The sequence below is a fragment of the Pelobates fuscus genome, chromosome 1 (genome assembly GCF_036172605.1).
Source record: "Pelobates fuscus isolate aPelFus1 chromosome 1, aPelFus1.pri, whole genome shotgun sequence".
Lineage (NCBI taxonomy): Eukaryota > Metazoa > Chordata > Amphibia > Anura > Pelobatidae > Pelobates > Pelobates fuscus.
The window spans coordinates 94,318,255-94,344,605 of record NC_086317.1 but is presented as its reverse complement, the minus strand read 5'-3'; the positions used below and the strand labels follow the sequence as shown (position 1 = coordinate 94,344,605).

At 37.4% G+C, this 26,351-nt stretch overlaps 1 protein-coding gene across 1 annotated transcript in view; it reads right to left on the bottom strand.

Moving 5' to 3' along the window:
* LOC134588129 (myeloperoxidase-like) overlaps window positions 1–26,351 on the bottom strand; it is a 47,570-nt gene that overhangs the window by 17,820 nt on the left and 3,399 nt on the right. Inside the window, exons 4-6 of the mRNA XM_063444251.1 lie at window positions 24,611–24,786; window positions 5,265–5,385; window positions 1,627–1,756 (exon numbers count right to left, since the gene is read on the bottom strand). Of these exons, the coding sequence (XP_063300321.1) occupies window positions 1,627–1,756; window positions 5,265–5,385; window positions 24,611–24,786 (427 nt within the window). The remainder of the gene's footprint in view (window positions 1–1,626; window positions 1,757–5,264; window positions 5,386–24,610; window positions 24,787–26,351) is intronic.

Genomic DNA, 26,351 nt, shown 5'->3' with positions numbered 1-26,351 from the left:
GTAAACATAATGTACAGTGTTGAAAACACTGAAGCTTGCTGCAGGGTGAAGAGGTCTGGATAGTATATTTTAATTAATTTTTTTTACACCTCCCAAAAATATATTTTTAAAGTATAAGGATATGTAAACATAATATTAAAAATGCTGGGAAGTGAAGTTTCACCTTTATTCATATTAGTTAAGCTGACACTTCTTAAAAAACACATTTGAAGGACTGCACTCAACCTATTACAGCCCTGAAGTAAATGTGTTTTTGTTGCATATGTTGAGATGCCTTAAAGCACACTAGTGCAGGCCTCACAATTGCAGTGTTGTAGCGTGGATTGCCAGAGACCGTAAGGCATTTATTGTACCCCCTAACTCGTTGACTGTTAGCACTCCGAGTCTCTTAACAGGCACCTGAATAGCCTCACTCCTCCTTCCATACGGGCCTTGTCTCTATGATGTGTGTGACACTGTTAGTTGCATTGAGTAACTATACACATTACTTTAGGCGGGAGGTGGATTAAATAAATTATGCAACGCAACTATCAGTGTCTCACACATTACTGAGACGAGGCGGGAAGAGAAGGAGGAGCAAGGCTATACTGGTATGATACCGTTTAATAGACATATTAATAATTACACATAATGCTTATTAATAGCGTGTTTTCCCGTTTGGAGATACTGGAGCATCTTCAAACGGGAAATCATACTATTAATAGGCATTATGTAATTCACCGATAAGAATTACATGAGAACAGTATGGATGTAATTAAGAAGAAAAATATTATAAATTGTTACATGACAATGCTTATTTGCTCCGTCATGTTAAAAAACTGTGTAGAAGATATTGTACTGCTCAAATAAGTTATAAATAAGCATGATCTGTGCTGCCCACAACCTAGTTCTCCTGTTGAGCAATACAGAAGTACTCCTAGATGAGCAACAACATTATACAAAACATAGTTTGGAACTAGCTACTCTCACTAGTATTACATTATGCCTGCTATTACCTGTTGTAACGTAAAGAATGTTTAACTAAGCATGTTTATACTTAAAAAAAAAATTGTGCCTGACATACATGTGTCCCGCATGTAAAGTGGAGGAAAAGCCTGAGTACTGCTCTTGGGGCACCTCAAGCATGCCTGTATTATTTTCATGCACTGCAAAAAAAAAAAAAACTGTGTAGAATGTTTCAACGTTGGGAGATTTTCTGTCCCCGTGAAGCACAGCATGAGTGCCTCATTAGACATGCTTCCACTGCAGTAAGGACACTAGGACTGTAATAGTGCTTTCTGCATAGTCCGTCGTTCATGGGGCAGGCCTGCTTGATTGCCAGGCAGCCTGGTGTGCATTCACGCCAGGCTGAAATGCCTAATCTTCGGGCAGACCTGTCCCCTTTCTGGGCGGGCCTTCCCCCTTTGGGCAGCATCAGTGACGTTTCACCAACGTTAGGAGCATATCAGGAGAATTAGTAACCTAATACAAATTGTTTGCAAATTCACAGCACTCACATGTCACAGAGGTACACAGCTGCTGCACTTCAATATTAAGAAAGGTAACAATAGCTATCAGACCAGTTCCTTTTAGTAAAATCAAAGAATCACAGTAAATCCTAAAGGGCACACAAAATAGTCTCTTTACCAGAGGCAAAGCGAAGCCATTGATTTTTCGATTCTCTGTCCAGCCACGTGGCAGGGATATACCATCTTCATACTGTGCCCTCAGCAAGCGAATGTAGGGCCTGTTGGAAACTCCAAAGTCGGGGAATCTCCTGTAAACACATTGAGAAAACATTCCATGTAAACAAGTGCTGGCAATATTAACTGGGACAGTAAGTTGCAAAGTCATCATGTATACAGGCAGAACATCAGCCAGTCTCAGCAACACATATTTAATTACTTTTAACGCCTTAAGGGTAATCACAGTCCACACCATTGTCAATGAATCTTGCCTTACATGGAATGTCCTATTTATTTACCATCAACACCTGAGTCCTCAGAGCTCTGTTAATGATACATAAGCAGTAAAATCCATGCCTCAGAAGGGTCTCTAATGACCTGTTTCTCAGGAGAAGATAAATTATCATTGATCCGTTGTAGGTTAAACATGCTTTTCCAATGAATGTGTTTGTAGCCATACAAGGACTAGGCAATCTCAGACCATTGTTTATGGTTTTCTTTTTCTAGTATATGTTTTGTGCAAAAATACCAATAAATAATAAATAAATGCTGGATGAAAAAGTCTTCTCAACGAGAATGACTGGATACAGCCATTTTCTATATATATTCTCCTAACGAGCAAAATGACAGATATACAGGGTATATCACATAAGTCCGAATGGCCGGCTGCCCACAGGGCCATATGGATAGCCCATTCTGGACTTTGGTAATGCTATTTAAAAATGTCCAGATTTTGTAAGTTGGGCCCTGAACGCTCCCGAATTTCGGCCACATTTCGGCCGTACCGAACGCTGCCTGCCGAAAGTTGTACCAAGTAAATTAAACCCAGGCCCTGAGGATTCAAAACTAACTATTTACCTGCTTGATCACCAGCAACCAGATAGCAAATAGATTAAAAAAAACCAAGGGTTAATTATGTGGCAGCAGGCCAAAGCTTGCTAGCCAGCCACCACATTAAAAAAGTAAGATAAGGCTGAGCGGTCGCATGATACCCGCGCTCCGTGACCAGCAACCTGATAAACAACTCTAAACGGCTTTAAAACATATATAACCGAGGAAAAACGGATTCCCAGGCAACCCGAGCCAAGATGGGACGAAAAATAAAGAAGCAAAAACCTGACAAGCCGAAGCCAGGCTCCAGTATTGGAGACTTATGGAGGCAGGCACATGGCGCCCCTCTACCCAAAATGGCCGCCTACATGGGTGAAAGCTCCGATTTCTCGGACGACCAGCTCATGGAGCCCGAGGACTTCCACATGCCCTCCCTACAAGAGCCCAGCCAGAGACCGGCAACTACGACTACCAAACCGGACTCTGCACCGGTGACCAAGGCGGACATGCAGGAGCTACTGGCAGGCCTGCGGAGGGACCTCCAAGGGGACATGGCGGCCTTCCGCAAAGACTTGCAGGGCCTACAGGGTCGAATGGATATCGTGGAAAAGGACTCCCATGACACGAAGGCACAAATTACTCACCTGCTACAGGAGATCCAAACAATCCACCGACACCACGCAGCCACGGAACAGAGATTCGCGGAAATAGAGGATTACAGGCGCAGCAACAATATTAAAATCAGAGGCCTTGCTGAAGTGATCCCGGACGCTGAAATACCACACTGCGCGAGGCGACTGATAACAGCAATTCTCGAACCTAAACAGGCGAAAGGGGTGATGTTTGCAGATGTGTTCCGCATCCCGAAACCAACAAAGGCACCGACCACGGCCCCACGGGACGTAATAGTCCGTTTTCACACTAAGCAAGACAAGGCTGCAGTAATGGGGGCACTCAAGGGGAAAACCCCCTACAACTTCGAGAACTCGAACCTCACTTTCTTCGCCGACTTATCGGGGAGCACTTTGGGTTGGCGCAGGACACTAAAGCCTTTCACATCAATACTCAGAGCCAAAGACATCCCCTATCGTTGGCGGGGATCTCAAGTCCAAACGGTCCTCCAGGCCGGCAACACATACCCTATCCGGGACCTCGAAGGAGCTGCGGCAATCTTGGAGACTCTGGGCCTCCCACGGGACGCATTAACGACCGGAGGAACGAGCACCACAGCGGCGACACACACGTGGGACCCGGCAGGAGCAGCCCCATTTGTGCCACGAAGACTCCACGAAGATACCTATAAGGCAGCCACTGCCTAAACCCTGGACATAAACTCCAGTAGGAGACCTCATACCAACCTACTCCTGCAAAACTCAATCAGTTCGTGTTTAATTATTGCTACAAAACCCCTGGAACCGAAGTCACTCTGCGGGCACACATCGTTGGCGATCATCACATCATCTGGTGTCCCTTTGGCGATCTAGGGCAAGTTGCTGTCTAACAGCCCTACTATTCAGAGCATTATATGTGCTCCCTTGGACTAGTGTGACATTAACACTCTGCTTCCTGCTCTGCTTGCGCTGCCTAGCATGTCAATGTGCTTTCACAAAAATCTATTGATTGGTACCTTTACTGTGCCACCGTGTTACCCATCGCAGTGTAATAACACCATAGGAAATCACACTACATACACCACTAATGTACATACACACACTACATACATACTAATGTACATACACACACTACATACACCACTAACCCGTGCCTGGGCAAGTCCGTAAGATCTCCATATACATAAGCACTCATTTTTACCTATACAATTACAACTATACACTTTCTCACCCCGCTGATGTTTACGTTCACTTGCTTTACGTCTCAAGAACCCTTCCTTATCATCTCCATTATGGGAGTAAAACCGAACAGGCATATGTTCCTAGTCTTACGTAGCACTCAGACATTTGTATATAGCTTTTCGTTGCAATAACGTAATCTAATATGAGCAGCATGTATGCATGTAACAGGACAGACTTTATTTATCTCTCTTCTTTCTTTTCTTTTATGTTGGCTGCGGGACGGTACCTTGTAATCATAGCCGTCTACCTTCACCTTATGGTCCCGACCGAACTACTGTTCCTTGCAGCCAACATCATTACTACGTTATAAGATGTTCATTTCTGTAATAATGCACGTAACCTCACCTTGGCACGCATTTGCTCATACTCAAAGTTAACCGTATGCGTTATTTCTTCTTTGTTACACCTAGCAAGCCTTCACAGGCATAACTCCTTAACTTCTCATAATTACCTACCATGTATATTACCTATTATCAAACATACTTAGTGATTAAGATAGAACTGTTTTAAACTTAAATATAAAAAATTTGCATGTACTACTGCCACTGTTTTCCATGTATACAACGTGTGCGCTGTTGTGGCGCTTGACCTAACAATGTACCTACCTGCACAACAAAAATAAAGAATTAAAAAAAAAAAAGTAAGATATAAAAAAAGGCTATGAGGAATCAAAAAGATCTGCATATTACTGTAAGTAAGGACCTACCTATGCCCTAATCTGAAATATGGCAGGATGAGGCATGTCTACTAACGTGTTAAATCTAGAGACTGGCCAACAATTTGGGACTTGTGATAAAAAACCAGGGGACATTAGGTCTTCTCCCCTAATTATTATTCTTAGGGCCCCTGCCCGCCACCAATGAGTTCCATGCCTTGCATACCTAGTCTATTTTATGCTTATCCCAGCCCTGCTCACCTGTTATTGCATTCTCCATTGATGGTGCGATAACGACTGCTTGTGCAAGATTTCGGCAAATTTAGAAAAGCACATCCTGAAACTTTATATATGGTATCTAGCTGGTTTGCGGTCAGCACATCTGTCGAATAGAAACAGAATATATTTAGACCATCACATATCCTGATTCTGTTAGCCCTGATCGGTGTAATAATACCATAAGACTGACGAAAGGCATTAGTTCTCTGTGAGACTATCAGGGTTATTCACTAAAGTCAGAATTCAAGGTAAATTTCAAATTTAAAGGCCAGAGTAGCCAAACTGAAAGCATAGCTGACTTAGAGAATTTTTCCAGTTTAGCTACTTTAAAGGAACACTATAGGGTCAGGAACACAAACATGTGTTTCTGACCCCATAGTGTTAAAAATCTATCCCAGCTCCCCTTGCCTCCCTAAATATAGTAAACACTTACCTTTATTCCAGTCTGCTGCTGCTGGTTCTGTCCCTGATCTGCCTCCTTGGTTGACATCAACAGATGTGGTGAACTCGGCCAATCACAATGCTTTCCCATAAAAAAGCATTGGATTGGCTGAGCTTGTCAAGGAGGCAGATCAGGGGCAGAGCCAGAAACACAGCCCTGGCCAATCTCCTCATAGAGATGCATTAAAATTAGGAAAGTTCAGTGTCTCTATACAGAGGGTGGACACACTGATTGTCAGTGCTGCTCACTGTGCAGCACTGTCCCAGGAAGCACCTCTAGCAGCCATCTGAGGAGTGGCCAGTTGAGTTATCACTAGGCTGTAATGTAAACACTGCATTGTCTCTGAAAAAAACTGTGTTTAAAAGCCTCAAGGGACTCGTTACACTAACCATAACAAATACATTAAGCTGTAGTTGTTCTGGTGACTATAGTGACCCTTTAAACTTACATTTGAAATTCAATTTGAATTCACCTTGAATTATCACTTCAGTGAATAATCCTGTATGACTGACTGATGGTTATCCAACCAAAAATGTTATTCGTATTCCTGCTTAGCCAATTATAAATTACCAACACTCTTTAAAAAAAACCCACAAAAACAGTGGAGTGTCCAAATGTATACAGACTTTGAAAAGTTGCAAATTTAATAGTGAGCACAATGTACCTTACTAATTCTATCAATCGGCTTCTTTAATTTACAGTTGGAGCTGTTGCCATCCGGATATTTATTGACTATTATTTGGAATCTATTAAGTTATATTTTAGGCACAATGTTATTAGTTCAATTAATTCACCTGATAATTCTAGGAAGCGCCATGGCAATCCATTCATCTCCCATTTTCTAACTACATTTTCTAACAGCGCCCGAACATTCCATTTCCAATTGAAGAATTGACACTGTAGTGGTTATGGTGCCAGGAGTGCACTTCCAGGAAAAGTAGTCAAACTGTTTGTGAATGTTTGACAACTTACCGAGTATCTACCAAATGCCGGCGGTCACAGCCTCCTGTGTACCTGAAACGTCTTCCATTCCATAAGCTCTATTGAGCTAAGCCCTGCACTGCCAGGCTAGGTTAAGTCCTGGGAGCTTAAAGCAGCAAAGGAGGAGGTGACCAGTGGCTCAAAGACCACCGGTAAGTTGTCCAACCATTCACAGATTGAGAGATGGGAGGGTGGCAGTGCACTTCTAGCACTATAACCAGTACAATGCTAGTGGTTATGGTGCTTGAAATGTTCCATTAAAGAGATGATATTTATTAGTACGATGCCTTAATAATGCACATTAGGTCACTATGGATTGCCCCAATAAAATAACAATTTAGGAAGGTATATATAATAAGTGGAGCGCTGATTAAATGAATGTGCAAGGGGTTTAGCTAAATAGGGTACCTAACTACCTATAAAATATAGTACAGAAACATAAATATATAACCCCTACTAAAGTAATAGATCAGAAAATGACCTTACTAGCGCACTTGGAGATAAATAAAACACAATTTATTGTGAAAAATTCAATGTAAAAGAAATCACTGATACATAAAAATGTCCTGTCCGAACACAGAAAGCAACCACTTTCAATCACAATTAAAAAGAAAAATAAAAATAAAAAAAACAATCGCTTATGCAAAAAAAAAAAAATTATGTCCTGCTCGGACTATTTAAGTAAAAGCCATAAAAAGAGTCCAGACCTTATTCAGATGCTCGGCGTCCCGAGTCAGAATATATGATGTTGAAAAAAATGTTGAATAAAAGTCCTTTTGTAATCCGAGTTAAGGCTTGTAGTGATGGGAGTCAGACCTCTCCAGACGCGTTTCTCCGCTCCTGCGGCTTTATCAATGGATGAGGTCTGTCTGAGTGCGTTCACTTATATAGCAGCTTGCCGATATCAATTTCGTCAGAGTAAATTCCTCACAGATACAAAATTTAACTTCCGTTTAACTTATTGGTCGCAATGTATCAAAATACAATAACTATTAAATCTCATTACTTGTTATAACCGGCAAGTATCGTTTTAACAATCTGTTGATTAGCGTTGCTATAGTAACGCCCGCCCAGGCAGATTTAAATGTAACTGCCGTTTTTATGTGCTCGGGCAGAAGATAGCAGAATATTCATACACGCTAATATTTAGAAAAATAAAATAAAGTAAAATTGTATTCAGTTTTGGTACTATATAACTAAACGGTTCAATAATAATGGCATTGCATAAAATAAAATAAAAATAAAAATCTTATTGTTGATTTGTCATGGAGGTTTTGCATTTATGATGTTATATTGGTTACCGATGTTATACTAGATGGGAGTTTTGCATTTATGATGTTATATTGGTTACCGATGTTATACTAGATGAGCTTCACTGTAACTTAAATTTTCAGTCTCTTGTGTCAAAAATTGGAAATAAGTGAAGGTTATTTATATCTGAGCAGAATTACACTCGCATCTAAAATGCAAATGTTCATATACCCAGATTCGAGAAATATATTTAATTTAAACAACGGCAATATTAAAAAAAAAAAAAAAAAAAAAAAAAAAAAAAAATTATTTTTATAAAAAATTTTCAAAATTATTTTTATGCCCTTATTTTTCCTTCCGTTGTTATAGCAGCATTTTCCTCAGCAGATTTCAACTTCTTATTACATATTGTTAGAAAAATTGTGAATTACTTTCATTAATTTTACTTTCGTGGTTCTAATAACATACTATCGTTTCTATGGTAACGTCTACCTTAGCAGGTTTAAATATCCCTAATAGAACAGGGAAATATATCATGAATTCTGTTACTGTATAATTGTGAATGTATTAGTGTAATCCAGAATTCAAATATCTATAAATAATATACAAAAATCCTGGTAATTCGAACCTACTAATTGCCATAATTATATATACTTAGAGCCCTTTCTTTCAGTGGTTCATAAAAATATACCACATTTTAAAATAACCATTGGATTTTAGAAGGAAGATTTATCCCAAAAAGTGGCATAACTCAAACTCAGCATTTAGGCCCTTTGGCTGTAGTGTGTCTAATTGGTATATCCATTTCATCTCGGCTATGCCAAGTTGTTTGGTATGGTCTCCTCCTCTCCAGTTTTTATTCACTTTACATATTCCTTTAAAATTTAGAAGGCTCATATCTGAATTATGTTTTTGTGCAAAGTGGGCAGAAACTGAGTGTTGCAAATATCCTTTTTTTATATTCAGCATATGTTCTCTAATTCTGACATACAGTTGCCTCTTTGTTCTTCCCACATACTGGAGTCCACATGGGCACTCCAATACGTATATAACATTGGTGCTGTGGCAGGTGATATAATCTTTTATTTTGAAAGATTCCGTCTTAGTCTTACAGTTATTTTTGAATACTTCACATATTCCTTTTGCTTGTTTGTACCTGCTTCCTTTGCATGCAATGCAGTCCAAGCAGTGGAAGAAACCCTTCTTTTTAGATGTAACCAGGGCGTGTTTACCTTTTAGATGTTTGTTTGTTAATTTCCTTCTTAAGTTCGGTGCACCTCTGAAGATAATCTTAGGTTTTTCCGGTAAACTGCTTGCCAGAATTTTGTCTTTCCTCAGTAAGTGCCAATGTCTCGTCAATATCCTTTTCAGTTTTAGATTTTCTTTATTATAATTCAGTATGATTGCTGGGAATTCTCCGCCTGCTTTTGGTGTTTGTGGTTTATTCTTATTTTCTAAGAGTTTAGTTCGATCTAAGTTGTCGACTCTGCATAATGCTTCTTCTATTTCATTGTATTTGTAATTTTTCGACAAAAATTTTTCCTTCACCATCTCCGCTTGCTCTCTATAAACTTCAGAGTCCGTGCAGTTACGCCTCAGGCGTCTAAATTCATTGTAAGGTACATTTTTAAGCCACAGTGGTAGGTGACAGCTCTCTTTAAGAATAAAACTATTCACATCTACTTCTTTAAAGTGCGTTTTTGTCTTCACTCTCCCAGAGTCTACATAGATGATAAGATCAAGGAATTCTACTTGTGTTTTGCTGCAGATGGTATTCAGTTTGACTCCCCAGGTATTCATGTTCACATAATCTAAAAACTTGTTTAGATCTTCCATTTCTCCTTCCCATATGAAGAAGACATCATCGATGTATCTTTTATAACTCAGTATGTTCTTATTCCAGGGATGTTCATTCCAGATGTAGTTATCCTCCCAATCTCCCATAAACAAGTTAGCGAAACTCGGGGCAAATTTAGTCCCCATTGCCGTTCCCTTCTTCTGGAGATAGAACTGATCTTCAAACAAAAAGTAATTATTTTTCAAAATGAAGGCAATCCCTTCTATTATGAATGAGATTTGTAGGTCTTCTAGCTCTCCATATCTCCTTAGTGCGTTACTCACGGAGTCGCATCCTTGTTGATGATCAATGATCGTGTATAATGAAGTCACATCTGTGGATACTAGGATATAGTCTTCTTGCCAGATAATGGAATCGATTTCCTTGATCATCTGAGTAGTATCCTTGAGATGTGACTTTACCTTAGACACATAAGGTTGCAGAAATGTGTCTATGTATTGTGATAGATTTGACGTAATTGAGTTGATCCCCGATATAATTGGCCTGCCCGGTGGTGAAGTTAGATCCTTGTGGATCTTAGGTAAAAAATAAAAGGTAGGGGTTCTTGGAAAAGAGATAGAAAGAAATCTGTATTCGGACTCTTTCAAAATTCCAGTGTCTCTAGCATTATCCAACATAGTCTTAAGTTTGCTCTTAACTTCATTTAGTGGATCACTTGATAATTTCCCGTATGTTTCGGGTTCTTCTAATAGTCGGGTTGCTTCTTTTAGGTAGTACTCACTTGACATGATGACTACCCCCCCCCCTTTGTCTGCTGGTTTTATGCAGATCTCAGTGTTCTCCGTTAGATCTTTTAATGCTTCTCTCTCTTTACTTGTTAAATTATTCTTTGAGTACTGGTTCTTTTTCATTTTCCTTATATCATCGGTTACTAGTTCTTCATACATTTCCATTCCGGCAGAGACCTGATTGATCGGATAAAATGTCGAGGTTGGTCTCAATTGGCTGTGTAGGAACATATTATTAGGCTCTTCTCTTACTGGGAGATCTGGCATCTGATCAAAATGTTTTTTGATGCTTAACTTTCTAATAAACCTCTTAACGTCAATGGTTGCCTCAAACTTATTTACATGCGCTGTAGGTGCGAATTTTAATCCTTTATTGAGTGCTGTAATATGATGATGTGATAATGTTATTCCTGCGAGGTTAAATATCCCTACTGGCTGTGTTTCTTGTTCTTTTTCTTGCTTGTCCATTGCTCTTCTTCCTCCTCTATTTCTTCTAAAGTGGGCTCTTTTCTTTTTGTACTTCTTGGTGTCATTGGATGGAACCATGTGGTTATTTCTCTGTTGTTCCTCCCTAAAAAAACCGCCTCTCTTGCGTTGTTATGAACCTCTACTTGCACTTCTCTTGTATTATTATGTACCTCTGTTGGTACTGGTGCGGTCTTATCTCCTACAGGAGTCTCCCCTGTTACGAAGTGTCTTCTTTCAGAGCTTATTCTCCTTTCTCTACCTTTATTTCCTCCTCCAGAGGTCTCCACATTCGCTATTTGACCTCTTCTTTCAAACGTGTTTACCCTTTCTTTGCTTCTATTATCGTATTCCTTCCTCCTGACAGAGTTAGTGTTGGGTAGCCTTCTATAGCTTCGCTCCACCTGCCCTCCTGGTTTTCTAGGGTTTGCATATTCTCTATTTTGTGTGTCCTTAATCTCCACTCTTCTTTTATCTTTCTGTGGATCTTGACTTCTTCCCATATAGTCCTCTTCTCTACTGCTCTCAGGTCTTCTCCATCCCTCGTTGGTCCGTCTTTTTTCATTTAATGGGATGTAATTGGGATTTTCTCTTTCATACTGTCTCATTGAATGTAGGTTTGGTCTTCCATTCCAATTCTGGTTTCCTTTCCCATAGGCATGTTGGTTTTGATTCTCATATACAGTTCTTTTAGATTGTTGATCTGTATTCCTTTCTTGATAGTTGTTATTCTCATAACGTGAATCATATTTCCTCTGAAAATTTCTGACTCTATCGTTTTTATAGTCATCCGTGTCACGTAGAAATTTCTTCTTCTTAGTCTTCTTTATCTCCTCCTCCAGTCTATCAACACTTTCTGCTATTTTTGCAACCCTTTCCTTTGGGTTGTCTCCTCCTTCCATGGATTCTAGAATCTTTTGTATCTCTTTAATTTCCTGATCTAATTCTTCCAACTTTTTCTTCCTACATTCAATTATAATATCCATGAACACGAATGAGCAATCTTCCATTGCCTCATACCATCTATCTTTAAGTTCTAAATACTCAATAGGAAATGCCGGGTCTTTAAATAGTCTTAATCCTCGAGGGGTTATATTATCAATAATGTACTGTTGGAGTGTGGCGACTTCCCATTTTAATTTCAGTTCCTGTTTCAACAGTCTTTCCAACTTTAAAAATAGGAAATTCCTGTTGTGTTTTGTGGAATATTCTTGAAGTATATCTATTCCAAAACATCGGGTAGCATTAGTATCTACTTTTAATCTTAATGCGTTAATATCCATAATATTAACCTGCTGCTCAACACTAGTTAGGTTTAACTAATACAAATACAGAAAAATATATATAATAAGTGGAGCGCTGATTAAATGAATGTGCAAGGGGTTTAGCTAAATAGGGTACCTAACTACCTATAAAATATAGTACAGAAACATAAATATATAACCCCTACTAAAGTAATAGATCAGAAAATGACCTTACTAGCGCACTTGGAGATAAATAAAACACAATTTATTGTGAAAAATTCAATGTAAAAGAAATCACTGATACATAAAAATGTCCTGTCCGAACACAGAAAGCAACCACTTTCAATCACAATTAAAAAGAAAAATAAAAATAAAAAAAACAATCGCTTATGCAAAAAAAAAAAAATTATGTCCTGCTCGGACTATTTAAGTAAAAGCCATAAAAAGAGTCCAGACCTTATTCAGATGCTCGGCGTCCCGAGTCAGAATATATGATGTTGAAAAAAATGTTGAATAAAAGTCCTTTTGTAATCCGAGTTAAGGCTTGTAGTGATGGGAGTCAGACCTCTCCAGACGCGTTTCTCCGCTCCTGCGGCTTTATCAATGGATGAGGTCTGTCTGAGTGCGTTCACTTATATAGCAGCTTGCCGATATCAATTTCGTCAGAGTAAATTCCTCACAGATACAAAATTTAACTTCCGTTTAACTTATTGGTCGCAATGTATCAAAATACAATAACTATTAAATCTCATTACTTGTTATAACCGGCAAGTATCGTTTTAACAATCTGTTGATTAGCGTTGCTATAGTAACGCCCGCCCAGGCAGATTTAAATGTAACTGCCGTTTTTATGTGCTCGGGCAGAAGATAGCAGAATATTCATACACGCTAATATTTAGAAAAATAAAATAAAGTAAAATTGTATTCAGTTTTGGTACTATATAACTAAACGGTTCAATAATAATGGCATTGCATAAAATAAAATAAAAATAAAAATCTTATTGTTGATTTGTCATGGAGGTTTTGCATTTATGATGTTATATTGGTTACCGATGTTATACTAGATGGGAGTTTTGCATTTATGATGTTATATTGGTTACCGATGTTATACTAGATGAGCTTCACTGTAACTTAAATTTTCAGTCTCTTGTGTCAAAAATTGGAAATAAGTGAAGGTTATTTATATCTGAGCAGAATTACACTCGCATCTAAAATGCAAATGTTCATATACCCAGATTCGAGAAATATATTTAATTTAAACAACGGCAATATTAAAAAAAAAAAAAAAAAAAAAAAAAAAAAAAATGTATTTTTATAAAAAATTTTCAAAATAATTTTTATGCCCTTATTTTTCCTTCCGTTGTTATAGCAGCATTTTCCTCAGCAGATTTCAACTTCTTATTACATATTGTTAGAAAAATTGTGAATTACTTTCATTAATTTTACTTTCGTGGTTCTAATAACATACTATCGTTTCTATGGTAACGTCTACCTTAGCAGGTTTAAATATCCCTAATAGAACAGGGAAATATATCATGAATTCTGTTACTGTATAATTGTGAATGTATTAGTGTAATCCAGAATTCAAATATCTATAAATAATATACAAAAATCCTGGTAATTCGAACCTACTAATTGCCATAATTATATATACTTAGAGCCCTTTCTTTCAGTGGTTCATAAAAATATACCACATTTTAAAATAACCATTGGATTTTAGAAGGAAGATTTATCCCAAAAAGTGGCATAACTCAAACTCAGCATTTAGGCCCTTTGGCTGTAGTGTGTCTAATTGGTATATCCATTTCATCTCGGCTATGCCAAGTTGTTTGGTATGGTCTCCTCCTCTCCAGTTTTTATTCACTTTACATATTCCTTTAAAATTTAGAAGGCTCATATCTGAATTATGTTTTTGTGCAAAGTGGGCAGAAACTGAGTGTTGCAAATATCCTTTTTTTATATTCAGCATATGTTCTCTAATTCTGACATACAGTTGCCTCTTTGTTCTTCCCACATACTGGAGTCCACATGGGCACTCCAATACGTATATAACATTGGTGCTGTGGCAGGTGATATAATCTTTTATTTTGAAAGATTCCGTCTTAGTCTTACAGTTATTTTTGAATACTTCACATATTCCTTTTGCTTGTTTGTACCTGCTTCCTTTGCATGCAATGCAGTCCAAGCAGTGGAAGAAACCCTTCTTTTTAGATGTAACCAGGGCGTGTTTACCTTTTAGATGTTTGTTTGTTAATTTCCTTCTTAAGTTCGGTGCACCTCTGAAGATAATCTTAGGTTTTTCCGGTAAACTGCTTGCCAGAATTTTGTCTTTCCTCAGTAAGTGCCAATGTCTCGTCAATATCCTTTTCAGTTTTAGATTTTCTTTATTATAATTCAGTATGATTGCTGGGAATTCTCCGCCTGCTTTTGGTGTTTGTGGTTTATTCTTATTTTCTAAGAGTTTAGTTCGATCTAAGTTGTCGACTCTGCATAATGCTTCTTCTATTTCATTGTATTTGTAATTTTTCGACAAAAATTTTTCCTTCACCATCTCCGCTTGCTCTCTATAAACTTCAGAGTCCGTGCAGTTACGCCTCAGGCGTCTAAATTCATTGTAAGGTACATTTTTAAGCCACAGTGGTAGGTGACAGCTCTCTTTAAGAATAAAACTATTCACATCTACTTCTTTAAAGTGCGTTTTTGTCTTCACTCTCCCAGAGTCTACATAGATGATAAGATCAAGGAATTCTACTTGTGTTTTGCTGCAGATGGTATTCAGTTTGACTCCCCAGGTATTCATGTTCACATAATCTAAAAACTTGTTTAGATCTTCCATTTCTCCTTCCCATATGAAGAAGACATCATCGATGTATCTTTTATAACTCAGTATGTTCTTATTCCAGGGATGTTCATTCCAATTTCATTTTTTTTGTCGAAAAATTACAAATACAATGAAATAGAAGAAGCATTATGCAGAGTCGACAACTTAGATCGAACTAAACTCTTAGAAAATAAGAATAAACCACAAACACCAAAAGCAGGCGGAGAATTCCCAGCAATCATACTGAATTATAATAAAGAAAATCTAAAACTGAAAAGGATATTGACGAGACATTGGCACTTACTGAGGAAAGACAAAATTCTGGCAAGCAGTTTACCGGAAAAACCTAAGATTATCTTCAGAGGTGCACCGAACTTAAGAAGGAAATTAACAAACAAACATCTAAAAGGTAAACACGCCCTGGTTACATCTAAAAAGAAGGGTTTCTTCCACTGCTTGGACTGCATTGCATGCAAAGGAAGCAGGTACAAACAAGCAAAAGGAATATGTGAAGTATTCAAAAATAACTGTAAGACATGACATGGGCAATATGCTACCATATTTAAAACCAAGCGTGAACCTGAACTACTGTTTTTGAATACTATAAAAATGTGCCTGTGTATCAAATGCCATAACATGTCATACCAATGTTTACCTATTCTACCGGATGTCGCTGTTGTGGCACACGCCGGCTGTTTGTTCATTCCGTGCACAACCAAAATAAAGAATTTAAAAAAAAAAAAAAAAAAAAAAAAAAAAAATAACTGTAAGACTAAGACGGAATCTTTCAAAATAAAAGATTATATCACCTGCCACAGCACCAATGTTATATACGTATTGGAGTGCCCATGTGGACTCCAGTATGTGGGAAGAACAAAGAGGCAACTGTATGTCAGAATTAGAGAACATATGCTGAATATAAAAAAAGGATATTTGCAACACTCAGTTTCTGCCCACTTTGCACAAAAACATAATTCAGATATGAGCCTTCTAAATTTTAAAGGAATATGTAAAGTGAATAAAAACTGGAGAGGAGGAGACCATACCAAACAACTTGGCATAGCCGAGATGAAATGGATATACCAATTAGACACACTACAGCCAAAGGGCCTAAATGCTGAGTTTGAGTTATGCCACTTTTTGGGATAAATCTTCCTTCTAAAATCCAATGGTTATTTTAAAATGTGGTATATTTTTATGAACCACTGAAAGAAAGGGCTCTAAGTATATATAATTATGGCAATTAGTAGGTTCGAATTACCAGGATTTTTGTATATTATTTATAGATATTTGAATTCTGGATTACACTAATACATTCACAATTATACAGTAACAGAATTCATGATATATTTCCCTGTTCTATTAGGGATATTTAAACCTGCTAAGGTAGACGTTACCATAGAAACGATAGTATGTTATTAGAACCACGAAAGTAAAATTAATGAAAGTAATTCACAATTTTTCTAACAATATGTAATAAGAAGTTGAAATCTGCTGAGGAAAATGCTGCTATAACAACGGAAGGAAAAATAAGGGCATAAAAATTATTTTGAAAATTTTTTATAAAAATAATTTTTTTTTTTTTTTTTTTTTTAATATTGCCGTTGTTTAAATTAAATATATTTCTCGAATCTGGGTATATGAACATTTGCATTTTAGATGCGAGTGTAATTCTGCTCAGATATAAATAACCTTCACTTATTTCCAATTTTTGACACAAGAGACTGAAAATTTAAGTTACAGTGAAGCTCATCTAGTATAACATCGGTAACCAATATAACATCATAAATGCAAAACTCCCATCTAGTATAACATCGGTAACCAATATAACATCATAAATGCAAAACCTCCATGACAAATCAACAATAAGATTTTTATTTTTATTTTATTTTATGCAATGCCATTATTATTGAACCGTTTAGTTATATAGTACCAAAACTGAATACAATTTTACTTTATTTTATTTTTCTAAATATTAGCGTGTATGAATATTCTGCTATCTTCTGCCCGAGCACATAAAAACGGCAGTTACATTTAAATCTGCCTGGGCGGGCGTTACTATAGCAACGCTAATCAACAGATTGTTAAAACGATACTTGCCGGTTATAACAAGTAATGAGATTTAATAGTTATTGTATTTTGATACATTGCGACCAATAAGTTAAACGGAAGTTAAATTTTGTATCTGTGAGGAATTTACTCTGACGAAATTGATATCGGCAAGCTGCTATATAAGTGAACGCACTCAGACAGACCTCATCCATTGATAAAGCCGCAGGAGCGGAGAAACGCGTCTGGAGAGGTCTGACTCCCATCACTACAAGCCTTAACTCGGATTACAAAAGGACTTTTATTCAACATTTTTTTCAACATCATATATTCTGACTCGGGACGCCGAGCATCTGAATAAGGTCTGGACTCTTTTTATGGCTTTTACTTAAATAGTCCGAGCAGGACATAATTTTTTTTTTTTTTGCATAAGCGATTGTTTTTTTTATTTTTATTTTTCTTTTTAATTGTGATTGAAAGTGGTTGCTTTCTGTGTTCGGACAGGACATTTTTATGTATCAGTGATTTCTTTTACATTGAATTTTTCACAATAAATTGTGTTTTATTTATCTCCAAGTGCGCTAGTAAGGTCATTTTCTGATCTATTACTTTAGTAGGGGTTATATATTTATGTTTCTGTACTATATTTTATAGGTAGTTAGGTACCCTATTTAGCTAAACCCCTTGCACATTCATTTAATCAGCGCTCCACTTATTATATATATTTTTCTGTATTTGTATTAGTTAAACCTAACTAGTGTTGAGCAGCAGGTTAATATTATGGATATTAACGCATTAAGATTAAAAGTAGATACTAATGCTACCCGATGTTTTGGAATAGATATACTTCAAGAATATTCCACAAAACACAACAGGAATTTCCTATTTTTAAAGTTGGAAAGACTGTTGAAACAGGAACTGAAATTAAAATGGGAAGTCGCCACACTCCAACAGTACATTATTGATAATATAACCCCTCGAGGATTAAGACTATTTAAAGACCCGGCATTTCCTATTGAGTATTTAGAACTTAAAGATAGATGGTATGAGGCAATGGAAGATTGCTCATTCGTGTTCATGGATATTATAATTGAATGTAGGAAGAAAAAGTTGGAAGAATTAGATCAGGAAATTAAAGAGATACAAAAGATTCTAGAATCCATGGAAGGAGGAGACAACCCAAAGGAAAGGGTTGCAAAAATAGCAGAAAGTGTTGATAGACTGGAGGAGGAGATAAAGAAGACTAAGAAGAAGAAATTTCTACGTGACACGGATGACTATAAAAACGATAGAGTCAGAAATTTTCAGAGGAAATATGATTCACGTTATGAGAATAACAACTATCAAGAAAGGAATACAGATCAACAATCTAAAAGAACTGTATATGAGAATCAAAACCAACATGCCTATGGGAAAGGAAACCAGAATTGGAATGGAAGACCAAACCTACATTCAATGAGACAGTATGAAAGAGAAAATCCCAATTACATCCCATTAAATGAAAAAAGACGGACCAACGAGGGATGGAGAAGACCTGAGAGCAGTAGAGAAGAGGACTATATGGGAAGAAGTCAAGATCCACAGAAAGATAAAAGAAGAGTGGAGATTAAGGACACACAAAATAGAGAATATGCAAACCCTAGAAAACCAGGAGGGCAGGTGGAGCGAAGCTATAGAAGGCTACCCAACACTAACTCTGTCAGGAGGAAGGAATACGATAATAGAAGCAAAGAAAGGGTAAACACGTTTGAAAGAAGAGGTCAAATAGCGAATGTGGAGACCTCTGGAGGAGGAAATAAAGGTAGAGAAAGGAGAATAAGCTCTGAAAGAAGACACTTCGTAACAGGGGAGACTCCTGTAGGAGATAAGACCGCACCAGTACCAACAGAGGTACATAATAATACAAGAGAAGTGCAAGTAGAGGTTCATAACAACGCAAGAGAGGCGGTTTTTTTAGGGAGGAACAACAGAGAAATAACCACATGGTTCCATCCAATGACACCAAGAAGTACAAAAAGAAAAGAGCCCACTTTAGAAGAAATAGAGGAGGAAGAAGAGCAATGGACAAGCAAGAAAAAGAACAAGAAACACAGCCAGTAGGGATATTTAACCTCGCAGGAATAACATTATCACATCATCATATTACAGCACTCAATAAAGGATTAAAATTCGCACCTACAGCGCATGTAAATAAGTTTGAGGCAACCATTGACGTTAAGAGGTTTATTAGAAAGTTAAGCATCAAAAAACATTTTGATCAGATGCCAGATCTCCCAGTAAGAGAAGAGCCTAATAATATGTTCCTACACAGCCAATTGAGACCAACCTCGACATTTTATCCGATCAATCAGGTCTCTGCCGGAATGGAAATGTATGAAGAACTAGTAACCGATGATATAAGGAAAATGAAAAAGAACCAGTACTCAAAGAATAATTTAACAAGTAAAGAGAGAGAAGCATTAAAAGATCTAACGGAGAACACTGAGATCTGCATAAAACCAGCAGACAAAGGGGGGGGGGTAGTCATCATGTCAAGTGAGTACTACCTAAAAGAAGCAACCCGACTATTAGAAGAACCCGAAACATACGGGAAATTATCAAGTGATCCACTAAATGAAGTTAAGAGCAAACTTAAGACTATGTTGGATAATGCTAGAGACACTGGAATTTTGAAAGAGTCCGAATACAGATTTCTTTCTATCTCTTTTCCAAGAACCCCTACCTTTTATTTTTTACCTAAGATCCACAAGGATCTAACTTCACCACCGGGCAGGCCAATTATATCGGGGATCAACTCAATTACGTCAAATCTATCACAATACATAGACACATTTCTGCAACCTTATGTGTCTAAGGTAAAGTCACATCTCAAGGATACTACTCAGATGATCAAGGAAATCGATTCCATTATCTGGCAAGAAGACTATATCCTAGTATCCACAGATGTGACTTCATTATACACGATCATTGATCATCAACAAGGATGCGACTCCGTGAGTAACGCACTAAGGAGATATGGAGAGCTAGAAGACCTACAAATCTCATTCATAATAGAAGGGATTGCCTTCATTTTGAAAAATAATTACTTTTTGTTTGAAGATCAGTTCTATCTCCAGAAGAAGGGAACGGCAATGGGGACTAAATTTGCCCCGAGTTTCGCTAACTTGTTTATGGGAGATTGGGAGGATAACTACATCTGGAATGAACATCCCTGGAATAAGAACATACTGAGTTATAAAAGATACATCGATGATGTCTTCTTCATATGGGAAGGAGAAATGGAAGATCTAAACAAGATTTTAGATTATGTGAACATGAATACCTGGGGAGTCAAACTGAATACCATCTGCAGCAAAACACAAGTAGAATTCCTTGATCTTATCATCTATGTAGACTCTGGGAGAGTGAAGACAAAAACGCACTTTAAAGAAGTAGATGTGAATAGTTTTATTCTTAAAGAGAGCTGTCACCTACCACTGTGGCTTAAAAATGTACCTTACAATGAATTTAGACGCCTGAGGCGTAACTGCACGGACTCTGAAGTTTATAGAGAGCAAGCGGAGATGGTGAAGGAAAAATTTTTGTCGAAAAATTACAAATACAATGAAATAGAACAGGGATAGGCAACCTTTTAGCAGCACTGTGCCGATATAGGATTGTGATGTCCCGTAGTGTGCCGATCCTATTTTTTTAAATTGAGGTGTGTATGCTGCCGTATTCTGCTTGTGTTATTTTTACTGTAATTGCTTTGTATCGTTGTATTTGTGCGTATATGAGCTATTATATTATATATGTTCAGGAGTAGTTTATGGTATCGTGTATGATACATATGAATGTGGGCTGTGTATGAGGGCTGCTTGTGAAATTGTGTGTGGATGGATATGTCAAATTGTGTGTTTGGTAGTGTGTGGGGGGGCTGTTTTGGGTATTGCATGTGAGAGGCTGCATGTGGGGTTGTGTGCATGTATGTGGATTGTTAGTGGTGTTGCATTTGTGAGGATTGCGTGTGTGTGGGGGCTGTTCATATTATTTGTATGAGGGGAGGGTTATTCTGCATGTCTGTGTATTTCTTTTCCATTGGGGACCAGGCTGGCCAGGTACAGGTCAAGAACAGGAGCTGTGATAGCTGTCGAGGGCTGCTCTACTACAGTAGGAATTCCCATTCACAAGTGCTGGGAGGAAGTGATCTGAGATCACTTCCTCTATGTGCTACAATGCATAAATTGAGGATTGTCCTTCACCACCTCTTCGTATTGGCATATATCTGAAGTTTTACTGGGACTCCTGATAGGCCAGAGAGTGTTTGGCTCTAGCAGCCTTGAGTGCCGTGCAAAGACACCTCGGGTGCCGTGCATGGCACTAGTGCCGTAGGTTGCCTACCCCTGAAATAGAAGAAGCATTATGCAGAGTCGACAACTTAGATCGAACTAAACTCTTAGAAAATAAGAATAAACCACAAACACCAAAAGCAGGCGGAGAATTCCCAGCAATCATACTGAATTATAATAAAGAAAATCTAAAACTGAAAAGGATATTGACGAGACATTGGCACTTACTGAGGAAAGACAAAATTCTGGCAAGCAGTTTACCGGAAAAACCTAAGATTATCTTCAGAGGTGCACCGAACTTAAGAAGGAAATTAACAAACAAACATCTAAAAGGTAAACACGCCCTGGTTACATCTAAAAAGAAGGGTTTCTTCCACTGCTTGGACTGCATTGCATGCAAAGGAAGCAGGTACAAACAAGCAAAAGGAATATGTGAAGTATTCAAAAATAACTGTAAGACTAAGACGGAATCTTTCAAAATAAAAGATTATATCACCTGCCACAGCACCAATGTTATATACGTATTGGAGTGCCCATGTGGACTCCAGTATGTGGGAAGAACAAAGAGGCAACTGTATGTCAGAATTAGAGAACATATGCTGAATATAAAAAAAGGATATTTGCAACACTCAGTTTCTGCCCACTTTGCACAAAAACATAATTCAGATATGAGCCTTCTAAATTTTAAAGGAATATGTAAAGTGAATAAAAACTGGAGAGGAGGAGACCATACCAAACAACTTGGCATAGCCGAGATGAAATGGATATACCAATTAGACACACTACAGCCAAAGGGCCTAAATGCTGAGTTTGAGTTATGCCACTTTTTGGGATAAATCTTCCTTCTAAAATCCAATGGTTATTTTAAAATGTGGTATATTTTTATGAACCACTGAAAGAAAGGGCTCTAAGTATATATAATTATGGCAATTAGTAGGTTCGAATTACCAGGATTTTTGTATATTATTTATAGATATTTGAATTCTGGATTACACTAATACATTCACAATTATACAGTAACAGAATTCATGATATATTTCCCTGTTCTATTAGGGATATTTAAACCTGCTAAGGTAGACGTTACCATAGAAACGATAGTATGTTATTAGAACCACGAAAGTAAAATTAATGAAAGTAATTCACAATTTTTCTAACAATATGTAATAAGAAGTTGAAATCTGCTGAGGAAAATGCTGCTATAACAACGGAAGGAAAAATAAGGGCATAAAAATTATTTTAAAATTTTTTTATAAAAATAATTTTTTTTTTTTTTTTTTTTTTTTTTTTTTAATATTGCCGTTGTTTAAATTAAATATATTTCTCGAATCTGGGTATATGAACATTTACATTTTAGATGCGAGTGTAATTCTGCTCAGATATAAATAACCTTCACTTATTTCCAATTTTTGACACAAGAGACTGAAAATTTAAGTTACAGTGAAGCTCATCTAGTATAACATCGGTAACCAATATAACATCATAAATGCAAAACTCCCATCTAGTATAACATCGGTAACCAATATAACATCATAAATGCAAAACCTCCATGACAAATCAACAATAAGATTTTTATTTTTATTTTATTTTATGCAATGCCATTATTATTGAACCGTTTAGTTATATAGTACCAAAACTGAATACAATTTTACTTTATTTTATTTTTCTAAATATTAGCGTGTATGAATATTCTGCTATCTTCTGCCCGAGCACATAAAAACGGCAGTTACATTTAAATCTGCCTGGGCGGGCGTTACTATAGCAACGCTAATCAACAGATTGTTAAAACGATACTTGCCGGTTATAACAAGTAATGAGATTTAATAGTTATTGTATTTTGATACATTGCGACCAATAAGTTAAACGGAAGTTAAATTTTGTATCTGTGAGGAATTTACTCTGACGAAATTGATATCGGCAAGCTGCTATATAAGTGAACGCACTCAGACAGACCTCATCCATTGATAAAGCCGCAGGAGCGGAGAAACGCGTCTGGAGAGGTCTGACTCCCATCACTACAAGCCTTAACTCGGATTACAAAAGGACTTTTATTCAACATTTTTTTCAACATCATATATTCTGACTCGGGACGCCGAGCATCTGAATAAGGTCTGGACTCTTTTTATGGCTTTTACTTAAATAGTCCGAGCAGGACATAATTTTTTTTTTTTGCATAAGCGATTGTTTTTTTTATTTTTATTTTTCTTTTTAATTGTGATTGAAAGTGGTTGCTTTCTGTGTTCGGACAGGACATTTTTATGTATCAGTGATTTCTTTTACATTGAATTTTTCACAATAAATTGTGTTTTATTTATCTCCAAGTGCGCTAGTAAGGTCATTTTCTGATCTATTAATTTAGGAAGGTAACTTGAAACATCATGTTAAAACTGCAGTGGCAGTCCCCCTTTAAGTTTAAGTAGCCGCTTAACCCCTTAAGGACACATGACATGTGTGACATGTCATGATTCCCTTTTATTCCAGAAGTTTGGTCCTTAAGGGGTTTAAAAATTAGCTTATTTTATAGTAACTACTTTTTTCTTATTTTAAGTTTTTAGGCATTTTAAGCAAACAGCTATATCTGGTTATAAACCACTCTGGTAACTCTGGCAGTAAGTATAACACAAGCAGAGTTCTCAAAGTGAATTTCAAATCTAAGGTCATAATTCACAATTTAGTAAATAACTCTTTAACCCCTTAAGGACCAAACTTCTGGAATAAAAGGGAATCATGACGTGTCACACATGTCATGTGTCCTTAAGGGGTTAAAGGAACACTCCTAACACCGCAATCACTACAGCTCACTGTACTGGTTATCTTGCTGGCGCCTCCATAATTGACCTGGCACCTCCACTATTGTTTTTGAAAAGGGCTTTTTGTCTGTTGTCAATTGGGTGCCACACACCTTAATTACTCGCTATTACAAGCTGTGGAGGTTGTTGTGTTTTCGAGAAATTTTATTGTGCAGCTATTTTCAATTTTGTGAGATCTCATTTAATAACAGATAACTATGCTAACAAAATACCATGTCTCCCAACTATCCTGATTTTAGTAGGACAGTCCTGATATGGGTCCTGGCACACGTGTGATAGCTTGCTGGTCCTTGATTTAGTGTATCTCCCCTATTTTAAATAATAGAATAATAAAGCATTATAATAATAGTGTACCTGAGATGTTAAAAGGGTTTTTGTAGATGCTGTGAACCTTCTCCGCCAGAAGTTGAAGGGTGGTCTGCATGTAGTCAGCAGAACGGATATGTGTTCGACTGATGGCCACGGGTTGTTTGAAGAATGCCATGACTTCATGTGGACTGACATTTTTACTTTTAAGGCGCTCCTTGAGACTAGAAATATATATACATACATTAATTTCTTTATGTTTTACTTTAATGATGACTGTATATAATGAAACATATTATAAACAGAACATATAAGACTGGTTGGTTTGTGATCCTGTTGCTGTTGAAGTCACAAACTGTTATTTTTCTTAGAAGGAAACCTTGAGAATATTTTATATAACTGTACAAATGAATAAATGTTTAGTGAAACCGTAGCCTAACTTTAGATATGGTCTATGCAAGAATCCTGTAACCTGACTTTAGATATGATGACATATGAAGATATATGACACTTAAGTCTTAAAGACACAGCACACTTTAGTGTTTGGTTTATGTGACTTTAGATATAGTCTGTGCATCCTCAGAATCTAGATCAGGCATAGGCAACCTTCGGCACTCCAGATGTTTAGGAATACACCTCCCATGATGCTTTGCCAGCATTATGGGTGTAAGAGCATTATGGGGGATGTAGTCCACAACATCTGGAGTGCCGAAGGTTGCCTATCCCTGACCTAGATCTTAGTCTGTGCAGAATGTGTTGGCAGCTGCTCGAGATTGATAAGAGGGTCTTTCAGTATTAAAGGAACACTCCTATGTAATACAAACCTGTGTTCCTAACACTATAGCATTCTCCTCTGCATTTATCTTAAGGTACCCCTCCAAAAATGAGAAGAAAAAAAAAGATTTAACTCACCATTTTTCCCCCAGCACCAAGATCCAGTCCCTACAGACACTCAATCTGCCACTCGATCCGCCTCCTGCAAGCTTCACCCAATTGTTTTTTCCATCCAATCCATTGCTCGTCATAGAGGAGCATTGGGGACAAAAAGTGAATGCGTGCCCAGCGCTGCGCTCCTCCAATGAAATAGAGGCTAGCTGTGAGAACTGAGTTTGACCTGGTTTTCACATCAGACGTGCCTCTAGTGGCTGTCAAAGGAAGATAGTCACTAGAGGTGTGTTTAACCATGTAATGTAATCATTGCCTTATCTACTAAATGACATGTTTTACATTGTTGAGTTAAAACTAGAGGACAACTACACCCAAACCACTCTATTGAGATGAATTGATCTGGGTTCCTTTAGTAGGGAATGATTTGAGAACAGTCAGAGAAAGTACAGTCTGTGCTGTACATTGCAATACAATAATATATCACTGCTGTGTACCATACTCTTCAAAGGAATACTGGCATCATTTTCATTATTGCTATTTAAAATAAAACATGAGATGCATTATAATTTGTGTGCATTATTTTGTAATAATAAAGTAGAATACCTCCGTTCTGTGCATGGGCTGGCACTGTGGGGCGGCCATGTTTATATCCCCTTTGGTCAGAAGCACAACTTATCCAAACGAACACTGTACAGGTAATCTGAAACTAGTTTGCATTAATGAGTCCTGAAATTATTTGCCAGCCCATGGTATCTAAAAGTCTAAATTTACGCCTTCCAATAGTGCATGGATTTCACAGACATGTGTCGCTTCCGAATAACAAGCACTAAATATGGCCACCCTTGTTGGACCAAGGTAATGTCACGATTTGGTTTATTTTCAGTATGGTGCGGTACCTCAC